General features: G+C 41.5%; 2 protein-coding genes across 8 annotated transcripts in view; both read right to left on the reverse strand.

Annotated features, from left to right (window-relative positions):
* adgrl1b (adhesion G protein-coupled receptor L1b) overlaps positions 1-17826 on the reverse strand; it is a 30664-nt gene extending 12838 nt beyond the window's left edge. For 3 of the 6 annotated variants that reach the window (XM_058083768.2, XM_058083789.2, XM_058083759.2), the window contains exons 1-9: positions 17104-17826; positions 7792-7911; positions 5656-5869; positions 5148-5257; positions 4290-4304; positions 2999-3206; positions 1661-1925; positions 1245-1584; positions 251-541 (exon numbers count right to left, since the gene is read on the reverse strand). In XM_058083768.2, the coding sequence (XP_057939751.2) occupies positions 251-541; positions 1245-1584; positions 1661-1925; positions 2999-3206; positions 4290-4304; positions 5148-5257; positions 5656-5869; positions 7792-7861 (1513 nt within the window). In that variant the 5' untranslated portion in view covers positions 7862-7911; positions 17104-17826. Of the gene's footprint in view, positions 1-250; positions 542-1244; positions 1585-1660; positions 1926-2998; positions 3974-4289; positions 4305-5147; positions 5258-5655; positions 5870-7791; positions 7912-17103 lie in introns of those variants that run through there. The other 3 variants (XM_078793203.1, XM_058083778.2, XM_078793204.1) reach the window with 2 other exon arrangements.
* A 2920-nt stretch (positions 17827-20746) lies between these two features.
* On the reverse strand, positions 20747-24637 carry LOC131136909 (nucleoredoxin-like protein 1). 2 transcript variants are annotated; one of them, XM_058084253.2, is made up of 4 exons: positions 23963-24637; positions 23476-23717; positions 22044-22133; positions 20747-21929 (listed from the first exon to the last, which is right to left on the reverse strand). In XM_058084253.2, exons 2-4 carry the CDS (start codon positions 23709-23711, stop codon positions 21662-21664), a joined length of 594 nt encoding a protein of 197 aa, XP_057940236.2. In that variant the 5' UTR covers positions 23712-23717; positions 23963-24637; the 3' UTR covers positions 20747-21661. The 2 variants fall into 2 exon arrangements, with proteins under 2 accessions (XP_057940236.2, XP_057940252.2); XM_058084269.2 differs by having other exon boundaries at positions 23476-24637.
* Between the last annotated feature and the right edge of the window lie 120 nt (positions 24638-24757).

A 24757-nucleotide genomic window follows, 5' to 3' on the forward strand; every position in this document is an offset into this window, starting at 1 on the left:
TACACAATGTGCAACACACAAAATGTCACTTTCCCTCAAGAGGAGAAGACAGCTGCACAGCGAGAGTTGACAGCCCGTGACTTTAAAAAGTAAAACTACTGTTTCTTGTCGGTCATGTGAAGGGGGGAGTTCAAAGAGAGGGCATGTGACTACATTTCAATGGGAAACAAGATACACACACACACTAGCAATGAAACGCCGGCATCATCACACACACACACACACACACACATTCAAACGGTTGACTTACCAAGTGAGCCTTTGGGGCAGGGCCTCTCTACTGTCTCCCCTTTCAGAGTGGGGGGCCACTGTACCCCTCGTGCCACTCTTCCTTCACATCCACCCACTTGCCCAGGGCCGCCTGGAGCCAAGGGGACACGCAAAGGGGGACGAGGCGTCAGGGGTACCATGGCTGTGATCGGCCGATCAAAAGGCCCACGGTTGATCACCCCCACTGGATGGGAGGCTGATGGCCGCACCGGACTCAACGCCACTGTTGCCGTGTAAGAGCGGACGGTCGTCATGAGAGAAGAAAGAGGGCCTGGGGGGATAGAAAACTTCATTTGACTTCTGTTTATTCCTCAAAGGGTCTGGTTCCACCAGGGGTGCCCAAACTTTTTCCAACAAAAAAATCAAATGATGCAAAGGGACTTTAAAATTTTTTAAACTAGTCCTTACTTATAACTAAAAAAAACAGCCCGCATCAAAGGTTGGTGTCAATGGTGACAAGCATACTATTAATATCAATTAATATTATTAATTATTAATATTAATACAATTTGTACCATTTTTTTGGCTCATTTTTCCATTTTTTGTATTTATTTTTATTTTTAAAGAAATATTTCAAGCTTGCATTTTTTCTCTTTGTTGTCACATTATGAATTAATTGTCATATTATAAATTGTACCGTTTCCTAAAATTGCTTCCTTTTCCTTTTCTTTTGTTTTTGTTATTCTATTGTTTGTTTCTCATAATGTTACAACTGTTAAAAAAATTGTGTAGTCTTTAATATTCAGCTTTATGTTATTTTCTCTAAATATTCTAACTTTATTTTTCTAATATTTTGCCTTTATTCGTGTAAAATTACTGTTTTTTCTCATTTTTGCTGTTTGTTATTATTATTTTTTTCTCGTTTAATTTATTATTTCTTTGTAGAATGTGCTGAGAGAAAAAAAATGCAAACGAACTAGGCCGCCCTTTGGGCACCCCTGGGTTCCACTAGTCCAAATTCTGTCTCTACACACCTTTAGTGGGTGGTGGTGGGGTGAACTGAAGCGGATATCTCAAAACGTAGTAGTTATTCCACACATACAGCTGGTTGTCTCGGGGGTTGTAGTCTATGGAAGAGATGTACTGGTAGGGGTTGGGGAACGGAATCTGAACCGGCAGCTCCTGGCCCCGGCTGGTGTCATAAGCGTACACCACCATGTCGTTGCCGACCCTTCCATCTGCTTGCCCCTCATCATCCTGGAAGACTGAGCGTACTGCATAAAGCACGCCACAGGCCATGAAGGCGTTGCTCGCCCCACGCTTGTCAAAGCCGGTGGCCCATGTTCCCTCGAAACGCAACGTGTACGGGTTCACCTAAGAGGTGAAAAGAAGAGAGGTGAATATATCATTTTCTGTAGCTTAGCCCCTCATAAAGTTTCATTTGTGCTACCTGGCTGACCACGATGCGTCCGTTATTAGCTTCAGTGGAGTAGATCACCCAGAGGCCGTTCTCATCCACCGCCAGATCAATGTCTGACTTCCCTCCCCAGCGGTAAGGTGACGTGTCATGGTAGTTGGCATTGACCACCACTGCCTCTCCGCTCTTAATGCGAGTTCGCAGGTCGTACTTGACCAGGTTGCGTGTGCGTTCTTTGTTGTAAAACACGGCACCGTCGTATACCACAAAGCCTGTACCGTCCACGCGGCTTGGCAACCTGTGAAGGAAGAAGACACCAAGGAAATCAGGAGGTTAAAGGTGACCTTTTATGGTTTTTTCCACTTTTATGACCTATAAATGTAATTAGAATGTTGTATTCTCGTGTTAAATGATGCCAAAGTTTTAGATAATGAGGTTTGCGCATTTGGAATGGCTCAAAACGCTTGGTTTCAAAAGGCGTGGTTAAAATGCCCCTTTGTGATGTCACAGAGGTACGGCATGCCTGGTGGCGGGTCCTGGGTGGAATAAATTAATTTTGAATAAAAACATTTTGGCAGGAAGGACAAATAAAAGTAAATACAGCTGGAATAGGTGCAGATTCTGGAAAATCTAAAATGTTTCATGTGCGGGTTATTGTGTGTAACTACTCTATAGGAGACCACAACTCAATACAAAGGGTCGAAAAATTAGAATAATAGGTCCCCTCTACGAAAACTGTAGCTCACTGTGTTTATGCATTCTTTTAATAGCATTTACATACCATTATTGACTTTGGTTCCATTGTTACTCAAAAAAGCAAAAAGTCAATTACTCTAATACATTTGTTGAGCTATCTGTGTCTACTTTCTGGTTCACAAAGAATAAAACAAGAGGTTACAAATAGACAAATGGGATTCTACCAGCAGTTCCATTGTGACTGACACAACAAGACCAAATATATTAAAAGTGCTGTCCAAATTATATTTTTTTTAAACCAAAAAATATCACCCTCATTATAAAAAAAACAACAACACATAACTTTTTATCACATTTGAGGAATGTTTTCATAACCTAAAATGCAACTTGAAATTTTCCAGACATAGAAGCAGCTATTTTTAGCCTTGTAGTTTATATCTATATATCTAAAATACACTAAAGACATATTATAAAAACATATTAATAATTAAATGGAGTTTCAATGAAATTCCATCAAAGTGGGCCTGGAGCCAAGACGTTAAATGGACTGTGATTACAGCATCTGAGTAAGCAAGATGGCCACTGGAAACCACCGGGGGAGGGGGGGGGGGGGGGGGGTGGAGGTTCTGGATCTGCAGCTGTTTTAATAGTCTTGACTTGACTGGTGAAACTCACTTATATGTAGTGGTGACTCGATTCTGCCGGTAGTCGTCCCAGGAAGCATACTCGTACAGCACCTCGGTCCTATAGGGTGTCCATGGCATGACATATAGTCTGTCACCAGCCTGCAGGGGGTCCTTACACCACGCCCCCGATTGATGCTCCGCCTCCAGCACGGAGGAAGGTGACTGGATGCTGAGCAGTGATCCGGGACAGACGAAAACTGGGAGATGGGAGTTTTCAAAGACAAGGATGAGAGAGTGGAGAGAGGATATGGATGGATGATAGTTGGTGAGAGAGATAGAAAGAGAGAGAGAGAGATTGTGGGAGCAAATGGATCAATGCGTGGAAATGGTGCAGATGATGCAATGAGATTAAAGAAAGACAAAGAAGAGGAGAGACAGAGGGCTTTAAAACACGTGCTGATCTCAAACGTCCAGCAAGACACGAGACATAAAAGTGAGCGTGTGTGTGTGTGTGTGTCTGTGTGTAACTGTGTGTCCATGTGTTTGTGTAGTGAGTAATATAACGGGACGCTGCAATGAAAGGTGTGTGAGTATGTTACATGTGTGCGGGCATGTAGGTTAGTGCGGTGTGAGGTAGAATCAGGGACGTAGAGGGCAGGGCTACATTTTGCCTTAAAGTGAATGAGAGGGCAGGTTAGTTTACACTGAGCACAACGATTTGGTCCACTCACATGTCAAAATATAAATATATGGACACATATGTTTACTGTACAATCTCACGCTGGCATGCAAGAAGGCATGCACACACACTCACACACTCACACACACACACACACACACGGACACATACACACATATAAGCAGTGCTTGGTATGCACACACCCAGACACATCACACACATTTGGTCTTATGTTTCCTATGAAGGTAAATAAGGGGCTCTGCCTATAGGGGAAGAAAAGGTAACATAAGCATAAAGAGGATGGAAGGAAGGAAGGAAAGGAGGACAGATAGAAAGGTGTTATAGCTGGTGTGTTTATGTGTGCAATGAGAACAACCAGGAGAGAAAGAGAAAGAAGAGAAAAGAAAGACTATGTGCGAAACCTGCATTAAATTAGATAAAAGCACAGATTTCCGTACAACAAGGGATGGGAAGAAATGGAGTAAAACAACTGAGGAGGAAATGAAAAAAGGGGGCAACATCCAGTATGACTACAAACAACGTCCTTGGGTAGGAGGAAGAGAGAATTTGGTAGGAGAGAGGAAGAGAAGGAGAGAAACGGGGTGGGTGGGGGGGGGTCGGGGTAAGGAGAGATCAAGATGCTACAGTGTATTGTCTTTACCTTTTTGGTCCACTTCTACTCAAGCATAGGAAAAAAAGAGGGAGAGAAAGAAAGAGAAATCAGAGGGTGAAAGAAAAGGAGAAATGAAAGAAGCAAGAATGCAAGCGAGAAACAGAGAGAAGAAAAAAAGAAAGTAAAGAAAGAATTGCACAGATTATGAGTTCCATTCTCACAAAAATTACAAGACCCAAACCCTCCACCCCCGCCCCCATCACTACCCCCCCTACCCCTACCCCCATTTATCCCCACCACCCTCCTCCTCCCCTCCCCTAAATCTCTCAGTGGCACTCCTGTGGAGAAAAGAGAGCAACTCCCGTGCATGGCGTGACTCTGGAAAAGAAAACACACACATGCACGCGCACGTGCACATGTGCACGCTCCCATACATACATACACACACTCACACAGAGGAGACATACAGTATGCAAAGTATTTGTTTGTATTTTAAGCACACATTCTCTGCGGAGAGACAGCATCTCAGGAATCGAAGAGGTTATAAAAAAATGAAGAATAAATTCTTACATTTATAACAAAGTAGATTTTACACTACATGAACAAAAAGTATTGAGACACACCCCTTCATCAATCAATTAAACATCAGTTTACATTTTGGACCCTCCTATTTGGTCAAGGATATTTTTCGTTTGGTGTGGATCATATTTGGGGTGAACTAAACAGAGATCTCTTTGAGGTCCAACTCCAAGTCTGAACGTCTTCCCAAAGTCTTCTAACTGTAGGTGCAATGGCCTAATACTTTTGTCCATATAGTGTATTGTAAAACTCACAAGTTAATGTGCTCATGTGCCGTTTTTCATGTATGAATAGTAGTGTTTGCATAAAATACACATTCATACTCACTGTAAGGGACGCACTCATACTGGATCTCCAGGTATTTGTATGTTCCAGGACAAGGATCCGGGAAGACATCCACCCCTGCAACCACCACACACTGCGTCCTGTTGTTACACCTGCACAAGAGTGATGGATGAAGTGGGAAGGGAAAGAAAGAGAGTGATTAATATACAGGAAAAGGGAAGCAAAGGGCTCTCCGTTTGTCTCCTCTGCCTGAATATTGATCTGTTCTTCGAGGAAAACAGTGCTGAGTACACAGCTAATGGTGGAGCCAGATTTAGCTGGAGTGATTATTGCACTTGCACGCACACAAACACACAACTCACAACAAAAGCATTTGCTGGGTCTAATGTTTCCTCTAACACGGGTCTGCATAAGTGATGTGCAGGAGCGTGTTGCATGCTGCAGAGGCTCCAATTGATTTATCTGCATCCAATCTTGCACCCGACAGATTGATTTGCATCTTTAATAATAAAGAGCTAGTGGATGGATGAACACGCACACACATACGCACCTCTGGGCCATTATCTTCAATGCATCAGGAAGGTAACACTGTGTGTTCTCCATCTGAAAGGGCTCTGCATCACAAATCTTGTCGTCAGTGCGTCCATAGTTGGCGGTTTCCACCATCACCACATCACTTCCTGGACAACGAAGCTCAATGGGATAACCCTCACATGCCAGTTCCCTGCGCAACAACCCAAATGGCATAGCGGCCCGAGACATGGCTGTAAACAAAAAACACAAGAAGGGAAGAATGAGGTTTGGCAGAGCAGGGTGAAAAAGTACAAGAGAAGAAAAAGGCATTAACAATGTACTAAATCAATGTCAAGCTACAGTTAATTTGTTTCTGGAACTGTGGCTGGATAATATTTTTTTTACCGTCACATGTACATAATTATAGCAACGGATTCCAATGATGTACTAGTTTTGTGCTATTCTAGTCTTAAATTGTTATACTTCATTATATTGAAAGCAAAATTAAAATCTACACATACGGCTGTGTCATGGCACCCACCCCTATAATGGTATGTGCTTTCTAAAAACAGCTAAATAGATGTAGCTAGAAATATGGGAAATTGTATTAAAAAATACAATCTATTTATTTAGGGGGCCATTACAATCTGAAAAGATGGAGTACATACAAGGAGGATGAGGAGGAGATCCTGAAAATATACCATAAAAGGTTCTCCTATCCACTGCAAGTGGATCACAAGCGCGAGGCCTGGATTAGCCTGCTGCTGAATTTAATGTGACTGCGCATTGTGGCACTTCAGTGGGCCCTGCGCATTTAAAGACAATGAGAAGCGTTCATTTGATTGGTTAAGATTACACTCGGCTGTGTTTAAATTTCTCATGCCTTATCTCCTCTATCTTTGCCACTTTCGCCGGTGGGAGCGATGGAGGCGTGGGTGCGCAGCGCAGCACCGGATTGCGTTGCTCACGGAAATTGCAAAGTGTGCCGGCCACATCTAGCAGGCACGCCGCAGGGTAGGTGCACTAGCTACTAGATAGTAGTGATGTGATGTAATGGCCTGCCAGACACTTTATGACCCTGCGTTACCGGTAATGATTTCATGTTTACATTTCTGACGTACCGCAAGTGTACAAGCAATAAAAAGACCTAATACAGCACTTCCAGATTGACTTTATTTTAGAATGCACCAGAAGTTTCGACCTTGAGGCATCTGACCATTAGCTTGACCAGAGTGTTCGGGCTGCGCCGTCCAAAAAAAAGGTAGACCCCAAATGGATTCTAGTGGTAGACTACAACAGGGATTTCAATCTTGCGGAATGCGTCCGGTGGCCAAACCGGAGCTGCAACGGGGTCGATGCCTAAGGCCACTACCAAAAAATAAAGCTAACATTTTTATTTTTGAGTTTGGAAATGTTAATGCTAGGTGTAGGCATCCGTGTCTACGTTGCAACGTGAAATCAATAACATTCCTAACATTTCATAACATTCCTTGAAATAAAGCTTTATTTTCAAAATGCACAGGGTGTTAACTAATTAGGGTGGTATGCTTTTTGTAGAAGAGCCGACATTAATGCTCATGAAACCGGGCTTGCGTGTACACAAGCGCCCCTGATTAACACTCACCCAAATACCATATTAATGAATATGGATGCTCAGTAAACATAATATGAATATCAGTAGTACGATTTAGTTTCTGGCCACATGCATATACAAAATGTGTGTAAACTCACCTGAGATATTAAGCCATCTAAACCTGGGTTATTGGAGAAAATCCCATTAGCATTAGGTAAATCTGGTTGTTCACATCAAGCAGAGTGGCGTGTACACATGAAAAGGTCGTTGGCGTACGAGGATTAAACGGGAGCACAAGGCGGCGTGATCAGTATGCTGCTGGTGTGTCGCAACTCTCCATGGTGCTGAATGACTGATGCTTTATTAAGGAGCTGCTACAGGCAGCTTTGAAACACTCCCCTTGGCCATGCTTCAAATGTGTTCATAATCTTTTGTTTATGTAGGTCGCTGCCTTTCATAAACTTTGCCAATATGGCTTTGGCTTGGTTTTGGGGTGGTAGTCCAATGCCCCTTTGTCATGATGATGTCACGACAAACTGGCACACCGGTTTATTGGGTATTTTTACCCATTCAGGTACCAGCACCTTGGCAGCAGCTTACCTTGGCTGGAGGGGGCAATGTGAGCCAAAGTGAGCACACACACGGCGAAGAGCCACAATGACACCGCCATGCTGGGAAGGAAGACTTTAGACGTCACACCACCAGCCGTGTTAGAAGAGCCTGGGGAGGAAACAGAGGTGGAGGTGTGACATGGACAGTGAAGAGCTGCATCCTCTTTTTCTGTGCATGATAACCATGTTTGTGTGTGTGTGTGTGTCCGTGTGTCCTGGTTGGTCAACAACACTCTGCAGCAGCAGCAGCAGTGATGGGGCTCATATGAGAAATGCAGCAGATGGAAGGAGAGCAGAATAACAGTCAGACAGAAAGGACTGAGCGAGAGAAACCAACATAACAATTGAGCAATCGTGCAGCAAAGTCTCTCAATCTGCTGTTACCATGGTGATAGCCCAGTGCCGTCTGGGGAGGGAGGGAGGGAGAGAGTGAGCGAGCAAAGAGACATGCTGGGTTTGTGGACGTCTGCGTTTTCACTTGTAAATATGTGTGAATTTGTGTTATAAGTCCTTAGTTAGCCCGGAGCAACACTGGCCACTGACCCAAAAAACAGCCGTAATCCTTCTATCCGCACACAGCTTGACAAGAACACACAAAAACACACACACACATGCACGCACATTAGGCCACTTTTCAGTAATCCTAAATAAATGATGCAGCAGAGGCAATCTCTTCCCCCCAAAAGGAGCGGTGAACGTTACAGTTGAATGGAGGTGAACGTGTGATGCTGTTACATTGCGTGGGACACATGTGATGCATGCACACCAGCATGCCAAACAACCGGACAATGGCTCCTCAATGTGAACCCAACATGTGTGTGTGTGTGTCTGTTTCCTGACAATCATCGAAAAAGGCTATTTGAGGACTTAGTACCAAATTGACTTCAGGGGAAGGTTAGTTTTTGGCTTGGATGATGTGTTGAATGTCACAGTAAAAAAAAAAAAACAACTCAAAAGTATGTATGTGTGTTTGTGAGGGAGTGAATATGTTATTGTGTGTTATAGTGTTGTTCTAGTCATTGTGTGTGTTTATTTGTGACTTGCATTTCTAGGAGACTCAAGGTTTGGTAATGACGGGAGACAGATTTAGGTCATTCCTCAACAAACGTCCAACATGCACTAGACTAGACTAGAGCAAGAGTGCGTGCTCGGTGCAAAAACACACACACACACACATGTATTTCCAGCCCTTTGGGGAATATTAGATAGATTACATCTGATTTCTAAGTTCAAGCATGCCTAAATAAAATCATATTCCCACCACGTCTTCCATATAAACACTGCTGATTTTAATAATGAGCATGCACACACAGCATGTAATACCATAGCTGTTAGAAAAAACTGGTATCTTTTGATTTTTAGTCCACTGACCCAACACACCTACAATAAAAGCCTTATGACATGAACACATACTCATTCACACAGTAAATTTGGTACATAAAATGACTCCCTCGAATGAGATCCTCTCCAGCGTTATCACACACGCACATACTGAACACGTACTAAGAAAACGAGTGCACATAAATGTCTCATCTCAGCCAAAAAGCCTTATGGCAGCATGTTCTTTTGCTTGCATAGCCCCCCCTCCTCGCTCTCTTTTACACACATGTACCCACACATGCACATACACACCCTTAAGTGTTGGTGCAGAGTAAGTAGAGCAAGGACACTGATGGGCCTTGACAAAGCCACACACCCAGTCCCCCTGTTCACAGCATCGCACTCCCTGCCTACAACCAGGATGCAGCCCCGGGCCACCGGCCGGCCTACTTGAAGGAACAGCAATCTAAATGAAAGTGTGTGTATGAGTGGGCCTGGAGTGAAATACATGACACAAACACACAGACAGAAAGTCATGTACATAAATGCACACACCTAAATCCACTGTGACATTTTGCTTACACTACAAAAAACGTCACTTTTTCCACCTTCAGAAGTAAATGCGATTACATAAGTAAAAGACAGGTAATACAGTACAAAGGATCCTCACATATTTGCGATTAAGCATTGGCAAGTCCACAAAAATATTTTTTTTATTTTTATTCTCCCAAAATAGGGCATTTTTTTCTCACAAAAAACTTTTTCCATCCACCCATCCTACTCAACATGATGTGCACCTTGTGTGTGTTTCTACAGTGAGACTAGCTTCCACAGTCTATTTTCTTACAGCCTCAAAAGTTCGAACTCGGTAAACAAAAGATAAACAAGTGGTCCGCCTTGGCTGCGGGGAGGGCGCTTTCGATCTGCTCCGATACAGGCATGTATGTTTGCTATCGGCTAACGATAGCAACTTTGGCAAAATTGAGCTAGTAATGTTAGCTATCATTGATCAGAATCAGTAACCACACAATGACTGCAAAATTGCTTTTGTGTGTATCGTGTAACTGTGATTGAAAGTCATGAAGGGCAGTCATATTTGACTCGAACGTTAATTTTAACTTTGAATTGTGACAAATATAGACATTTATTTATTCAATCTGTTCTTATAAACCACTATCAGTAATATATATGTTTTATATATTTTTTGTTTTAACATGTAATTTAGAGTAGAAGAGGGACAGTCTCTTTAATATACTGTATGATCGTAAATCCTTACTGGGATTACAACAGACAACCAGTATGGATTATGTAGACGTGCCAGGACAACCCAGTGGCCTTTTATATCACATAAAATACTTGAGTGATCGAATCTGTGGGGCATATTTAGGGCTTAAACCTGGATTGTTCTGGAGCTCAATCTAATCTAATAATTCCAACAGTCACTTTTATTGTAAATGTTGAACTGAAATAGGATGAGAAAGTATAACATCGTCAACGAGAGAAGCAAAAAGAGACATTTATACGGGCGCCTCAATTACTTTGTGGATTTTCACCATTTGCAGGTAGTCCAGAAATGTAAGACCCGACTGTATGCATAATTCCCCACAAATTCAAATATGTTTCTTTGAAAATTATTAACTGCTTTTGGGATTATGGAAAAAAATATAATTTTCAGTGTACTCAGTGGTTTAGATCAGGATTTTCAAAGTGCGGCACTGTTAACCCCCCCGCTGTGCCACTCCCACACACCCCAACCCTCAACTATTGGAACATGTACGCAATTACAAGTGTACTCAGTGGAGAACAGGCGTCCGTCAAGGCCGACTGATCCTAGACATGTCTGTATTGCCTGTTTGATTTTTAAAAAATCATCACGTGCAAGACCATACTGTTCCACTACCATCCTCCGTCTGCTGGATGTGGTCGGTCACTGCCCCACTTGTCCGAGGTATAAGTCAGGTCAAGTTCACCTTTGTTCAGATTCTCACCAAAATTTAATGGGATCTTTGTCAGGCACATGTGCCTGCTGTCAGGTTTCATGGAGATTAGTTGCATATTTTATGCCCAACTCCACTTAAGGACAGACCTCTGTCAAAGAAGAAATGTGATTCAGGTTTTAGTAAAAAATTATGGCATTGCACCAAATAATAGACTTCTCCAGTCCAGTAGGTGGCAGGAATGCACAACAGCTACAACTAACAATTATTTTCTTAATTAGTGGAGTAACCGGTTATGAACCAAACCACCAGAGGCAAAAATTTCAATCGCAGCTTTCCAAAGTCAAAGCTGATGTGTGTGAATATCTTGTTTTGCCTTAAACACAAAGATATTCAACGGTTATTAATCAAACATCAAAACAGTTGATGATTAATTGGACAATGGATTAATCATTGATTCGTCAATTAATTGTTACAGCTGTAAATTACACTCACATTAGAAAATAGGTGCCAACGGCCACACACGGCAATCACTTGGCAGAGATACACAAAGCTGCTCTCCTGGAAGCCAGTAATATGTCAAAGCCAATAAAGTCAGACTAGTGGAAATGAGTGAAAATGATGTCAATCTCACAGGTACAAAGATTCACACTCTAATAAAATCAACCATAAAAATCAACAGAGAGTAACAGCCCCCTCATTTGGTTTCAGAGTGCAGCATGCCTGAGGCTAGTTAGCCATAAAGTACAAAGTGACAAAACAGGCGTGTGGTGTTGTGCTGCTAATGGACGCGTGAATGCGTAACTGTGTGAAGAGGAGTCAAAGGATGAGGGAAAGACAAAACTTCCTGTCTGTTTATTTCACAACAGAGAGAAAAAATGTATTATCCATAATATGTACATATGAAAAAAAGGATTTTAAATCACACTACTGCACCACGTGTGCAATATATAGTCAAGTGTTTCAGTTCGTCGACCTCGACAGATCCCAGAGGGCTGAGGCTGCAGTCCAAACCACTTACAGGGGTTTTAGAGCTTGTGTGTTTGTCTGGTCGATGCGTGACTGTAGGGAATAGAGGTGTCGCCACATGTCAGTCATTTGTTTGTTGTAGGCAGGAAACAAAGGCGAGGCTCAAGGCCAAGTCGGATGCATTAGGACCAACATCACATTGTCATGCACGCCACTGTTAAGAGCAGCAGCATTTGTCGCCGGATGCAGTCGCAAGCACAATACGCACCCAAAAATTGGATCAAATTGCTTGCAGTTGACAAATTAGTTTAGATACCGTATTGCTATAGTATTGCTATTGTATCACAACGCCCAAGTACAGTATTTATACCCTGAAAAATGCTAACACAACTACAAAAGTAACATTTTCTATACCGCTTATCCTCACTATGGTTGCGGGGGTGTGCTGGAGCCTATCCCACCTGACTTCGCGCGACAGGGCACACATAGACAAACAACCATTCACACTCATACCTATGGACAATTTGGAGTCGCTAATTAAGCTAACATGTTTTCTGGAGATGCGCGGGGAGAACATGCAAATTCTACGTCCAAGTTTTCCTTTCTCTACCCTATGCAAAGCATATTTTTTCTCTATATGTGTAAAATTGTAACTTAATTCCATCCATTTTCTATACCACTTATCCTCACAAGGGTTGTGGGCATGCTGGAGCCTATCCCAGCTGTCTTCGGGCGAGAGGCGGGGTACACCCTGGACTGGTCGCCAGCCAATCACAGGGCACATATAGACAAACAACCATTCACACTCACATTCATACCTACGGATAATTTGGAGTCACCAATTAACCTAGCATGTTTTTGGAATGTGGGAGGAAACCGGAATACCCGGAGAAAGCCAACGCACACACGGGGAGAACATGCAAACTCCACACAAAAGTGCCCAAGGGGGGAATCGAACCTGGGTTTCCTAGCTGTGTGGCCTACGCAGTAACCACTCGTCCAGTAACTTAATTCCATTGTCCCGAATTATTAAGTTTTAGACCGGACTTGCAACTTTCTGATACTATCAAAGTACTTCTTAATAAATGAGTACATGGAATCTGTCATATCACATGCCTTTCCTTTCTCTCAGATGACTACACAGTCACAAACCATTACAATCGATGTGACACATTTGCAGCTAGTACACCTTGTACACCTCTGGCTCCCTGTGTGTAACAGCCCACTCCCCGTATCATCTCATATTAGTCTCCTTAAAAACAGGTAGTCGCTCGTTACCATGTATAGTTCTATTTATACTGCATGTGTCAACACGCTGAGTTTGTGAGTAGGATGAGAAACCGAGGTAGACTTGCTCTCACCTGAGGACCAAAATTGTCTCAAGGCAGCTAGAAAGTTGATTAAATGTTGATAAGGTTCCTCACATATTCATCAAGCTTGTAATCCTACCCCCGGCACGCATCCACGGAGATAACAGCTCACTGTGTCCCAGTGACTCATAGCGCTTTCGCGGTATCTGGAAATCTCCAGGTTTTACAATATTGTGCTTGCTCTTTTATCCATTTTTTTCTTTGAACTATCTATATCATAAGGCACAGTAACCATAAATAAGATTACAGTCATGTGTATAGTTGTATTCTGATTCATTTTCAATTATTACAGAAGTTGGCTATGGTCGTTTCCCCCAGTTCGTGTCCTCGCTATTGCTGGGTTGCAACCACATGACCTTGAAGCACTTCCAAACGTTTCAATACAACCCCATACATGCTCAGTATTGTTGTATAATGGTGGACACATTAAATAACAGTATATGCCAATTTGCTTCAATTATGTGCGTGTGTGCATGGTGTGTTGACTAAAGACATGAAATACTTGAAAATTGTGATCAAACAGCAGAAGAGGCTTAGCTTATCTTATATTAAACATAATGAACATCATAGAAGACATCAGCACTTACTGATAAGTCAATAATTTTGTCGGCCTCGATAAATTGACATGTGCATGTGTTTGTTTTCCTCTCTGTACTCTCTGTTGAACACACAGGCTGGATGACAAGAGGGTTCACTCTACATCTTTCTGGGCACGTCGGTTCTATATTGGAGTGAACGGAGAGAGTGAACCCTCCTCCCAGTCATTCAACATCTTTATCCCAGTAGCGGGGCTGCTATAGTGAGATGATACAAGTCAATTCAAGTCCGCTAGGTTAGCGTTAATACATGTAAACATTGTGAGCAAGCTAACGCAAATATAAAAAATGGAGACATAAATGTTTCTAAGCCATATTCCGAAAACATGCTAGGTTAATTGCAGACTCCAAATTGTCCATAGGTATGAATGTGAGTGTGAATGGTTGTTTGTCTATATGTGCCCGAGCACCTCAAAATATCAAAAAGATGATGTAGCAAATTGTTAGAATTATTAAAAATCTCTCTCCAACCCCTTAAATGATAGAATAACATCACCATCCAAAGCATGAATAAAATACCTTATACTGTACTGTAATCTGTAGCTGATCTGATTTTGTAGGTTTGTAGGACAAAAATGCATAATTAACATGTTAAAAAGCCATCTATTCCCTTTCTATCATATGAATATATGAATGTTATTCCTTTCAAAGAGTTGAACCAATGGACACAAGAGCCTTACAGTCACCTCATCTCTATTTATCATGTCATAAATCAGGCTCAGAGCGCTCCTAATTAACACTGTCATTCATAAACATCCTTACAAGCCTTCAGGTGTCAATCTTCACACACACTGTGAATTACGGAGGGAATGTTTGAATGTTTGATTTCACAGATGAAGCATTCATATGAAACATTTCAGAATAATGTTCGCAGATACTCTAAAGGTTGCCGTGTTGCTATTGGTCAGGGTGATCTTATCAAAAATCTGACACAGTGACAACAAAAAAACATAATTAATTATCATTCATTGTTTGTTTGAGGAGGAGTACTCCACCCTATTCAGCTACATTTAGTCCAAATATTAGAAAACTTCAATTCATTGGTAAACGCTTGGTCTATTTTGGTGCTCAATCAGACTAAAGACTGGATGTAGGAGCCACTCTGAGATATGGTCCTTTTCATTTTGGACTGCACTCATCTTAACGGTTACATTTAAGAGGTGTTTGTCTATGTAGGTGAGTGTCCAAAGTAGGATTATTTAAATAAAAAATACCTGTGCTTGACAATTTAATGCTAACCAATATTTATTCTTTGTACAAACCATTACATTGACTACCATGTTTCACTGAAGCAATCATTTCATAAAGCTCTAAATTACAGCTCAATTACAGCTTTCATAATAATATATGATCGTTCCCAACATAATATTGACCAATTATACTATGAATACGCCTCTGAACAGAAGAGGAATAAATGAAAGGGATCGGCATAATAAGTTAAACAAAATATCCATAAAAACCTCAGCAAGATCAATCAATATATAGTCTAAATATATAAATAAGAACATTTATCAAATTAGTGGGTTTTAATAGTGAAATAGCAAAAAGAAATCCATCTAAAACATGTTAGCGTGTGTGCATATAGGTTTAAATAAATCAATTCTTTTTTTTCCACTTTGTGGTCAATATAAATTACCAAGCAAACCCGATTACTATTTTTTCTCTTCCAATATGCAGCACATGCTCTGACAAGAAGGTGATGTCAAAGTTGCCATATAGTTTAAATAAATAAACAGACAAATAGACGGACCAAAATAAATCTAGAAGTGCCAATGGTCATGATGTTGTGTGTGGTCAGTTTATGTATAGTATAGTATACTCCATTACCTTCATGTACACACACCAAAGATTACACATCAGATTGAGGCAGACAGAAGCAGAAGTCCTGTCAGCCACTCAGCATCTCTCCCTCTCTCCTCCATCCCCTTTTGTCCGCCTCCCTCCGTCCTCTTGCCATGCTCGCCTCTCACCTCGCCTCCTCTACGGACCCACTTTCACATCCCATGCTAATCTTTGCCCCCCTTGTGTTCGTATTTGCAGCATCTCAAGATGTCCAAACGTCGTGGATCAAACGTTGCGCCATGCAGCTATGTTTAAACCACGCTCTGCGGTATAGCTGCATGTGTCCCCGTGATGGACCCCAATGGTGGGACACGCTGAGACCACTCTCTCTGGTGAGGCCCTGAGGAAGCTTATCACGTGCACATAAATATTTCACAGCGTACCACACACTTGTACACTACTGACCCATGCAGCTTAATGGCAGCCAAGCCAAGCATCACATCCCTGATGTTCACTCATCTAATGGCTTTTGCTGGTGGGAGGGGACAATGGGGGGGGGGGGTCCACTCCTGGTGCAATCGCTAATAATAAATAATCATGAGGCTCATTTATTAACTCAAAGGTAATATTTTGTATTTTTTCCACAGCCAAATAGCAAGAAAATTGCATCACAAACTTGCATCATCACGCCAATTGACTCTATGTTTTCAAGTCATATCATTTAATATTATCTATAATACCTGATATTATGTAGCCTGTGCAATTATGCTTTCCTGGTCATTCATTCATTCATTTTCTACCACTTTTTCCTCACAAAGGTCACAGGGGTTGCTGGAGCCTATCCCAGCTGTCTTCGGGCGAGAGGCGGGGTACACCCTGGACTGGTCGCCAGCCAATCACAGGGCACATATAGACAAACAACCATTCACACTCACATTCATACCTATGGACAATTTGGAGTCGCCAATTAACCTAGCATGTTTTTGGAATGTGGGAGGAAACCGGAGTACCCGGAGTACGAGGAGAACATGCAAACTCCAAACAGAGATGGCCGAGGGTGGAATTGAACCCTGGTCTCCTAGCTGTGAGGTCTGCGCGCTAAACACTAGACCGCCGTGCCGCCTGCTTTCCTGGTCAAGGATACAAAAAGTATGTACCCTAATGGGTGCAATTCTGATAACCCCATGAAGAAACAGTTATTTTTCTGAGTGAACATTTGCATTGATCACCTACCAAGGTGTATGTGTACATGCAAGAGAGAGAGAGAAAGGGAGGGAGAGAGAGAGAGGGGCGGGGTGCCTCCTCATAGCCTATATCCATATCTTACCGTCAATCCTCTTCCTCCTCCTTGCTCACTGCGTCTCCATCCTCACGTTTTTCTGCTCCCCCCCCCCCCACTACACTGCCCGTTGCATGAAAATCAATGCTATATTCACTCGGCAGTGGTGGCTGTGTATTACAGCAGACAGTGAAGCAGTCATTAGAGGTCCAACGGCAACTGGGCGTCCACCCTTGATAGACCTCACACCCTCCTTCCCGTCCACCCCGATGCCGTCCCCGCTGCACTGTGCGTCACGTTGGTACCATCATTCCCACGGTGCCCACGGACGCCACGGGCTGTCGGCCTTGTGTGTGTGTAGATAGCCCCCGATGGATGGCGGGGAGGAAAAATACACGCCAAGGATAAATATGATCCGTAGACCTTGTGTGGACCTTTATCGTTGTCTACACTTCACAGTGCCCTCCTGTCATGGCTGCACATCTTCCTTCGACATTGTTCCGACACATCCTCCCTTACATTTAGCAGCAAATAGCGTCGACGTAAAAAGGCATCCTCTTCATGAATTGTGCTCAGGAGCAACAGCAAGGGCGGATGTTCGTTACTGTTTGTAAAAATGTAGCAAATACGCCAAATGAAAAGCTGCTCAGATTATTAAAAAAAAAAAACATTTCCACACACAAACAGCTGGACTGTCATAGGATCTCATTTCCCGCTCCTGGTATTGCCTCGCGCCCGTCCTCTCTTCTCTGAGTGCGCGCTCTCGCTCCATCCGCTGGCCCGCTTGTTGCGCGTACAGCTCTCGGGAGCGCGCAACGCCTGCCTCTGTATGTATGTATGTGTGTGTGTGTGCGTGCGCGCGTGTTTACGAGCGCGCGTTCCTGTGCGTGGTGTGCAAAGGGGAGGATGTGCTTCGACTTTATACTAAAGGTCTGCTGTGTAGGCAAGAAATCGTCATGAAATACGGAAGCCGTGCGTTTGAGCTATAGGCTGTGTTACTTGAAATATAACACATATACAGTGAAGCCTTGGTTAGCATCATTAATAATCACCTACTCTAACCAAAACTGACTGACCAAATACATTTTTAATATAAGAAATCATGTAAATATATTTAGTTCCAAAAAAAAACAAAAATGTTTAACGTGCAGAAAACAATAAAAATGAATAAAGATACATATAAATGATGAATGGAAGGGATAAATGAACATTTAAGGCTACTTTTACCTCTACTGAATTATTGACGGCGGCACGGCGGTCTAGTAGAGTCCTACTGAGAAATAAAATGTTCTGGTTTTTAGTCATTTTTGTAGCGATGGTCTAAAACAGGGGTCTCAAACATGCGGCCCGCGGGCCAAATGTGGTCCGCAGGACACTAGTTTGAGGCCCCCGCCTTGATATGAAAGTTTAATGTTAGTGCGGCCCGTGCAAGTTTGATATGGATGCTGTATGGTATCATGTACCCAGAAAAAATTATTACGTTTGATTAATGTTCATGTTAAAGGTTAAATAACTGTTAATAGTTATCCTCCTTATCCGTGTGGAAGTGGTAAGTTTTTGGCTATTTAAGTTTAAAGGAAATAACTTGAAGGCTACCGTTTAGGGCGCTAGCTCTCTAGTTTGCGAGTTAGCATGTGTCTCAAGACCCTGCAGTTGCGCAATATGTTGTAAATAAAAAGAGTATAAATGTGACTATAGTCGTGTTTTGTCATGTCTACAGGGCTCTAATAATGCTTTGTTCATTTTAATCTGAAAAAAATAATTTGTCTACCCACCAACTATAAGTGGTTTCTTAAGTTTTTATTATTTGCAGTTTTATTATTATTATTATTATATTTATTTATTACTGATTGATTGATTTTCTTTATTCTTGATTTGTTTATTTATTTTTCATCTTATTTTGTGCAGAAAAATAAAAATTAAGATATTTGAGAACAGTGGAATGTTTTATCAGCTTTTCTTGTAGAAAATCGGAACCAAAGCACTGAAAAAGTTTGTATATTTTTCTGTTTTTAATAAATGCGTTTTTCTTTTTTTTTTGGAAAACCTGATGCAGCCCAGCCTTGCCCAGACTCAGACCAGGTCTGTATCCGCATCTGAACATATTGTCTTTTTAAAATGCGGATTAAACTTGATTTGACTGCTTTACAGCTTCCATGTTGCATATACTTAGCAAATTACCTTCAAATCGGATATGTTTTAATGAGAATATCATTATCAGAACAACACTCCAGGCGCCGTGGGTACCATGTTTCGCCCAAACATCTACAAACAAAGCAACTCAGATCAAAACATCAATACATAATAATAAGAAGGAATATACCGAGGAAAGGAAATGAAGCCTATTCTACCAGCATTAACTAATATAACACTCACCTATTTCTGTGCTGCAATATTTTATTCATTCAGAGTTTCCTGTCGTTGATACAACAATACAAAGGCACACCCGACCAGGCAAACGCTCACATTTGCCTAATGGCAGCGTTAGCAAGCCTCAGAAGTCAGAGGAAGGTAAATAGCTTTTCAGAGCTGAGATATCAGGAAATGTTGCAAGGCAATTTGAAGATCCTGACTGATCCCATAAAAGCATCATCATTATCATCACCATCACCAGTATGGAAACATGAAGTTCTTAGCATGAAGGAAGATGCGTCACAGTCAAAGGAAATCACTAATTATGTAAAAGTCATAGACAAGCGACTTGGAATAACCTCTGATTGCCTCTTATATAGTCCAAAGGAAAGAGCCAGAATTCATAGGCTAAACATTCACCGACAAAATGATCTTAATGCCGCTGAATAATTCATCAGCGTCTCAGAAATCAGAATAAATATGATGTGTTTTGATTGGATGGTGCGAATTGCTATCTTTCCTAATTCTTCTAACCAATTCCCCATTTACAGCCACACAACCCATCATGGGGAGACTTGGCGCCCAACCAACATGGCAGCCAAACTGAGATCGTTGCAGATTTGTGTGACTTTTATGTTACTTTTAATTGGTGGATGGCAAATCAATACGCAGTGAGAGCAAAAGCATTTCTGTAATAGGAAAGCAATGTAATCACACTAATATCAGATTGGCATTCCAACTACATCAATAGAAGTCTGTATCTTTGAACAAATGAGGGTTTTGTTTGTCTGAAGGAGAAAAAAAAAACGGTCGTAGGCGGTGCTAGTCGTAACTCTGACAAAATGTGTTTGATTGCTAACAAATGCACCCAGTCAAGCTCAGGCGTCCACTAACAATAATGCCAGATAGTGTCCTATCTTAATGGCTAGAGTAATGCTGTTTTTAAGAGGAACATTACAGAAACGGCCCAATTGAATGGTAAGTATTTGTAACATTCTAATAACATGATAATAAAAGTAAAAAAAAAATGTAAGATGTTTTTCCGCTCCACTCTTGGAAGCCGGGCCCAATAGGCAACAGAATGGTGAAGGAAGAGGATGCTGTGGCATCTTTAATTACATTAAAACAAGTTACTATTAAGTCTTACAATGGAAAAACTCATACTGATTCAAAACAATTTTTATTTTTATTTTTATTTTTATTTTTATTTTTATTTTTATTTTTATTTTTATTTTTATTTTTATTTTTATTTTTATTTTTATTTTTATTTTTATTTTTATTTTTATTTTTATTTTTATTTTTATTTTTATTTTTATTTTTATTTTTATTTTTGAATAATAATAATAATAATAATATTTGAATAATAATTATTTTTGAATAATATTCATTCATTCAATCATTTTCTACCGCTTTTTCCTCACAAGGGTCGCAGGGGGTGCTGGAGCCTATCCCAGCTGTCTTCGGGCGTGAGGCGGGTTACACCCTGGACCGGTCGCCAGCCAATCACAGGGCACATATAGACAAACAACCATTCACACTCACATTCATACCTATGGACAATTTGGAGTGGCCAATTAACCTAGCATGTTTTTGGAATGTGGGAGGAAACCGGAGTAATTATCATTATTATTATTATTATTATTATTATTATGATTATTATTATGATTATTATTATTATTATTATTATTATTATTGTTATTATTATTATTATTATTATTATTATTCACTCTTGGAGGCTGGTCCCAATAGGCAATAGAATGTTTTTTCTTTTTATTTTCCTTTGTTGCCATATTTCCATATTTATTTATATATTTCCAGACTTATTTTCCTTCTCATCAACGATGGACAAGGCAGCCTTGACTGGATTTGTCTTTCTCTATGGTATCTTTCCATCTCTGCCATATTGACTGCCTTTTTCTTTTTGTTTGTGCTAACTGTCTATATTTTCAATAATAGCCCATGCATCTTCATAAGAGCGTTCATTGATCTCTGTGACGGATAGTTATTTGCCTCAAATACACGGAAGAAACGTAAGGTGAGGGCACCCTGAAGGTGGCTTCTCGGCCCGCTATCTAAGTGCTCATGGTGCCTGCCGGTTTGGTTGTCAGCACGTCGCCGATAATATAATTACTATATATAATTATTATTATACACCATGACTTCCTACAGCCTGTGTAATGTCATTAATGGAGTGTGACTTTATTTATTTTTCTTGCTAATCAGAGATTAAAATACATCAAAACCCCCTCCTTTCCTACTCTTTCTTCCTCTTCTTGTCATCCTCCACCTTGTACTTGAGTCTCCTGACAGGATCTGTGAAGCTTCGCATGGACTTCTCCTGAATGTCGTCTGTGAGCATGAAGTTCCTATCAAGAATCTCGGCTGCTTCCTGCCAGTTGCGGTAGCATTCAGGACCAAGGCGGAGTATCTCGTCCACTGCATTTGGGATGAGGATAGAACAGTCGGGGCGCAGGACCACCACTGTGGGGAGCTCCTCCACATTAAATATGTTCTCCAGCTCTCTGTGGACATACATAATGGTAGTCACAGTGGTGCACGCATTATATATTTCAACGACTGTGCGTATTGACATTACAGTCGTCTGTGTACACAGCCTGTGGGCTTGTAGCACCGACCTCCTGTAGGGGTCTTTATAGGCGAGGAACAGGCACTTCTTGGGCAGCTCTTTGAGGAAGTTCTCTTGTTGTTCCTCTGACAGATCCAAACTGAAACAACAGTAACAGAAAACACTTTATTGGTCAATTAATCTCATCTGCAGTACACTATGGATGGATGGATTGATGAATGGTTGCGTGGTTGAATTAAGGAATACATTACAATATGAATACAATACGGTTTGTGAAGTGAATGGATTAATAAATGCATGGCTGAATGGAATACATTGGGAATGTTGAATGAAAGAATTAAGGAATACATACAAGATGCATACAATATGGGTGTTTGAATGAATTAATACATGGATGGATTAATTAATTAATTCATGGAGTGAATGGATTTATGGATTGACTGATGAATACATTCATAGTTGAATGAGTTTATGGGTGGAGTTTGCATGTTTTCCCCGTGCGGGTGTGGGATTTCTGCAGGTACTCCGGTTTCCTCCCACATTCCAAAAACATGCTAGGTTAATTGGTGACTCCAAATTGTTGTCAAATTGTTTTATAGTTCATATATAATATAGATATATGATATATTCATAAAAAATATAAAACATATTTTTATTATTTATTTATTATTTATTTATTATTTATTTTTCAATTTTATTTTTTTATAAAAATTATAAAAATTCATTCATTCATTCATTTTCTACCGTTTTTTCCTCACGAGGGTCGCGGGGGTGCTGGAGCCTATCCCAGCCATCTTCTGGCGAGAGGCGGGGTACACCCTGGACTGGTCGCCAGCCAATCACAGGGCACATATAGACAAACAACCATTCACACTCACATTCATACCTATGGACAATTTGGAGTGGCTAATTAACCTAGCATGTTTTTGGAATGTGGGAGGAAACCGGAGTACCCGGAGAAAACCCACACATGCACGGGTAGAACATGCAAACTCCACACAGAGATGCCCGAGGGTGGAATTGAACCCTTGTCTCCTAGCTGTGAGGTCTGCGCGCTAACCACTAGACCGCCGTGCCGCCAATATATAACATAATATATAAAATATAATTATATATATGCTTACATGCGGGGCTGCACGGCAGGCCTCACAGCTAGAGGACCCAAGTTCAATTCCGCCATCTCTATGTGGAGTTTGCATGTTCTCCCCGTGCAGTTTTCTCCGGGTACTCCGGTTTCCTCCCACATTCCAAAAACATGCTAGGTTAATTAGCGACTCCAAATTGTCCATAGGTATGAATGTGAGTGTGAATGGTTGTTTGTCCAAATGTGCCCTGTGATTGGCTGGGGACCAGTCCAGGGTGTACCGATATAAGCCGATATTGATACTGTATTTTCATGATTGACACCGATATTGCATTTTCTTTTGCTAATACCGGTCCGCTAATTATCAGTACCGATAACGACAGTATGGCTGTTCTACCTAATATACAGGAGGACCAGCTGAGCAGATCGATCCACATAGAACTCATCGGTCAAGCGTTTGAAGAAGTCGCTGAGCTGAGGTGCAAAACGCTGACATCTCTCGCATGCAGCAGAAGCAAAGAAAAGCATCAAGATGCGGTTCTGCAGGCGTGTGACGATCTCATGGTCTGTGTCCAGCGCGTCCTGGTCCCTGTTGTTTTTCACCAGGACCCGGTCCATGAACAAGTCCACCATCTTAAACTGTCTCAAGAGGATGTATCGAAGATACAGAAAATGGGTGTGGTTTATTAGTAAACAAAATGTCAAGAATGGAGTATAGGATGTGGTAAAAGGGTAATACGCTGTTAGAGTCTTCTATTCAGTTTCAATAGCAGTGTTTGGAAGGAACTAATGAGTCTCCTCGCTGTCATTCCCATACAGCTCCCATTAATCACACCAGCACGTCTTGCTTGCTGTTAAATCTGATAATCCTCATTCTTGCTTACCTCCACCTCACAGTAGCAAATCCAAAAGGAGAACAGCCTTTTTTTCTTCACTCTTATCTCCTCCTCCTGAGTTGTACTTGAATCATTTCCAAGTCTGTCTCTTCAAATCACTTTCACTCTCAAACTATATCTCCTTCACCTTGATTGCTGTTCACTCTGTTGCTGTTCCTTTTTGTCTGCGCTTCACCCCACCCACCCCACCCCCCCTCAGTGTCTGGGAGGGTGGGGTGAGACAAGGTGACAGACAAGGTGCTCACTTGTGGAAATGTGTGGCTCTTTACAAAGCATTCAATATAAGCATGTCAGCATTCATTCATTCATTCATTCATTCATTTTCTACCGCTTATCCTCACAAGGGTTGTTGGGGGTGCTGGAGCCTATCCCAGCTGTCTTCGGGCGAGAGGCGGGGTACACCCTGGACTGGTGGCCAGCCAATCACAGGGCACATATAGACAAACAACCATTCACACTCACATTCATACATACCTATGGACAATTTGGAGTCTACACAGAGATGGCCGAGGGTGGGGAAAGGCAAAATAAGTAGCCAAAAAGTTACCACTTCCACACAAAATAGGAGGAGAACTCATTAATTCATTCATTTTCTACCGCTTTTCCTCACGAGGGTCGCAGGGGTGCTGGAGCCTATCCCAGCTGTCTTCGGGCGAGAAGCGGGGTACATATATATATATATATAAATATATTATATATATTATATATTATATATTAACTATAAAATAATACAAATCTTATGACTAATACAGGATAACTTGGGTTGACATCACACTCACATTC

Source organism: Doryrhamphus excisus, linkage group LG9 (genome assembly GCF_037039965.1).
Source record: "Doryrhamphus excisus strain RoL-2023G ecotype Guam linkage group LG9, RoL_Dexc_Guam_v1.1, whole genome shotgun sequence".
Classification (NCBI taxonomy): Eukaryota; Metazoa; Chordata; class Actinopteri; order Syngnathiformes; family Syngnathidae; genus Doryrhamphus; species Doryrhamphus excisus.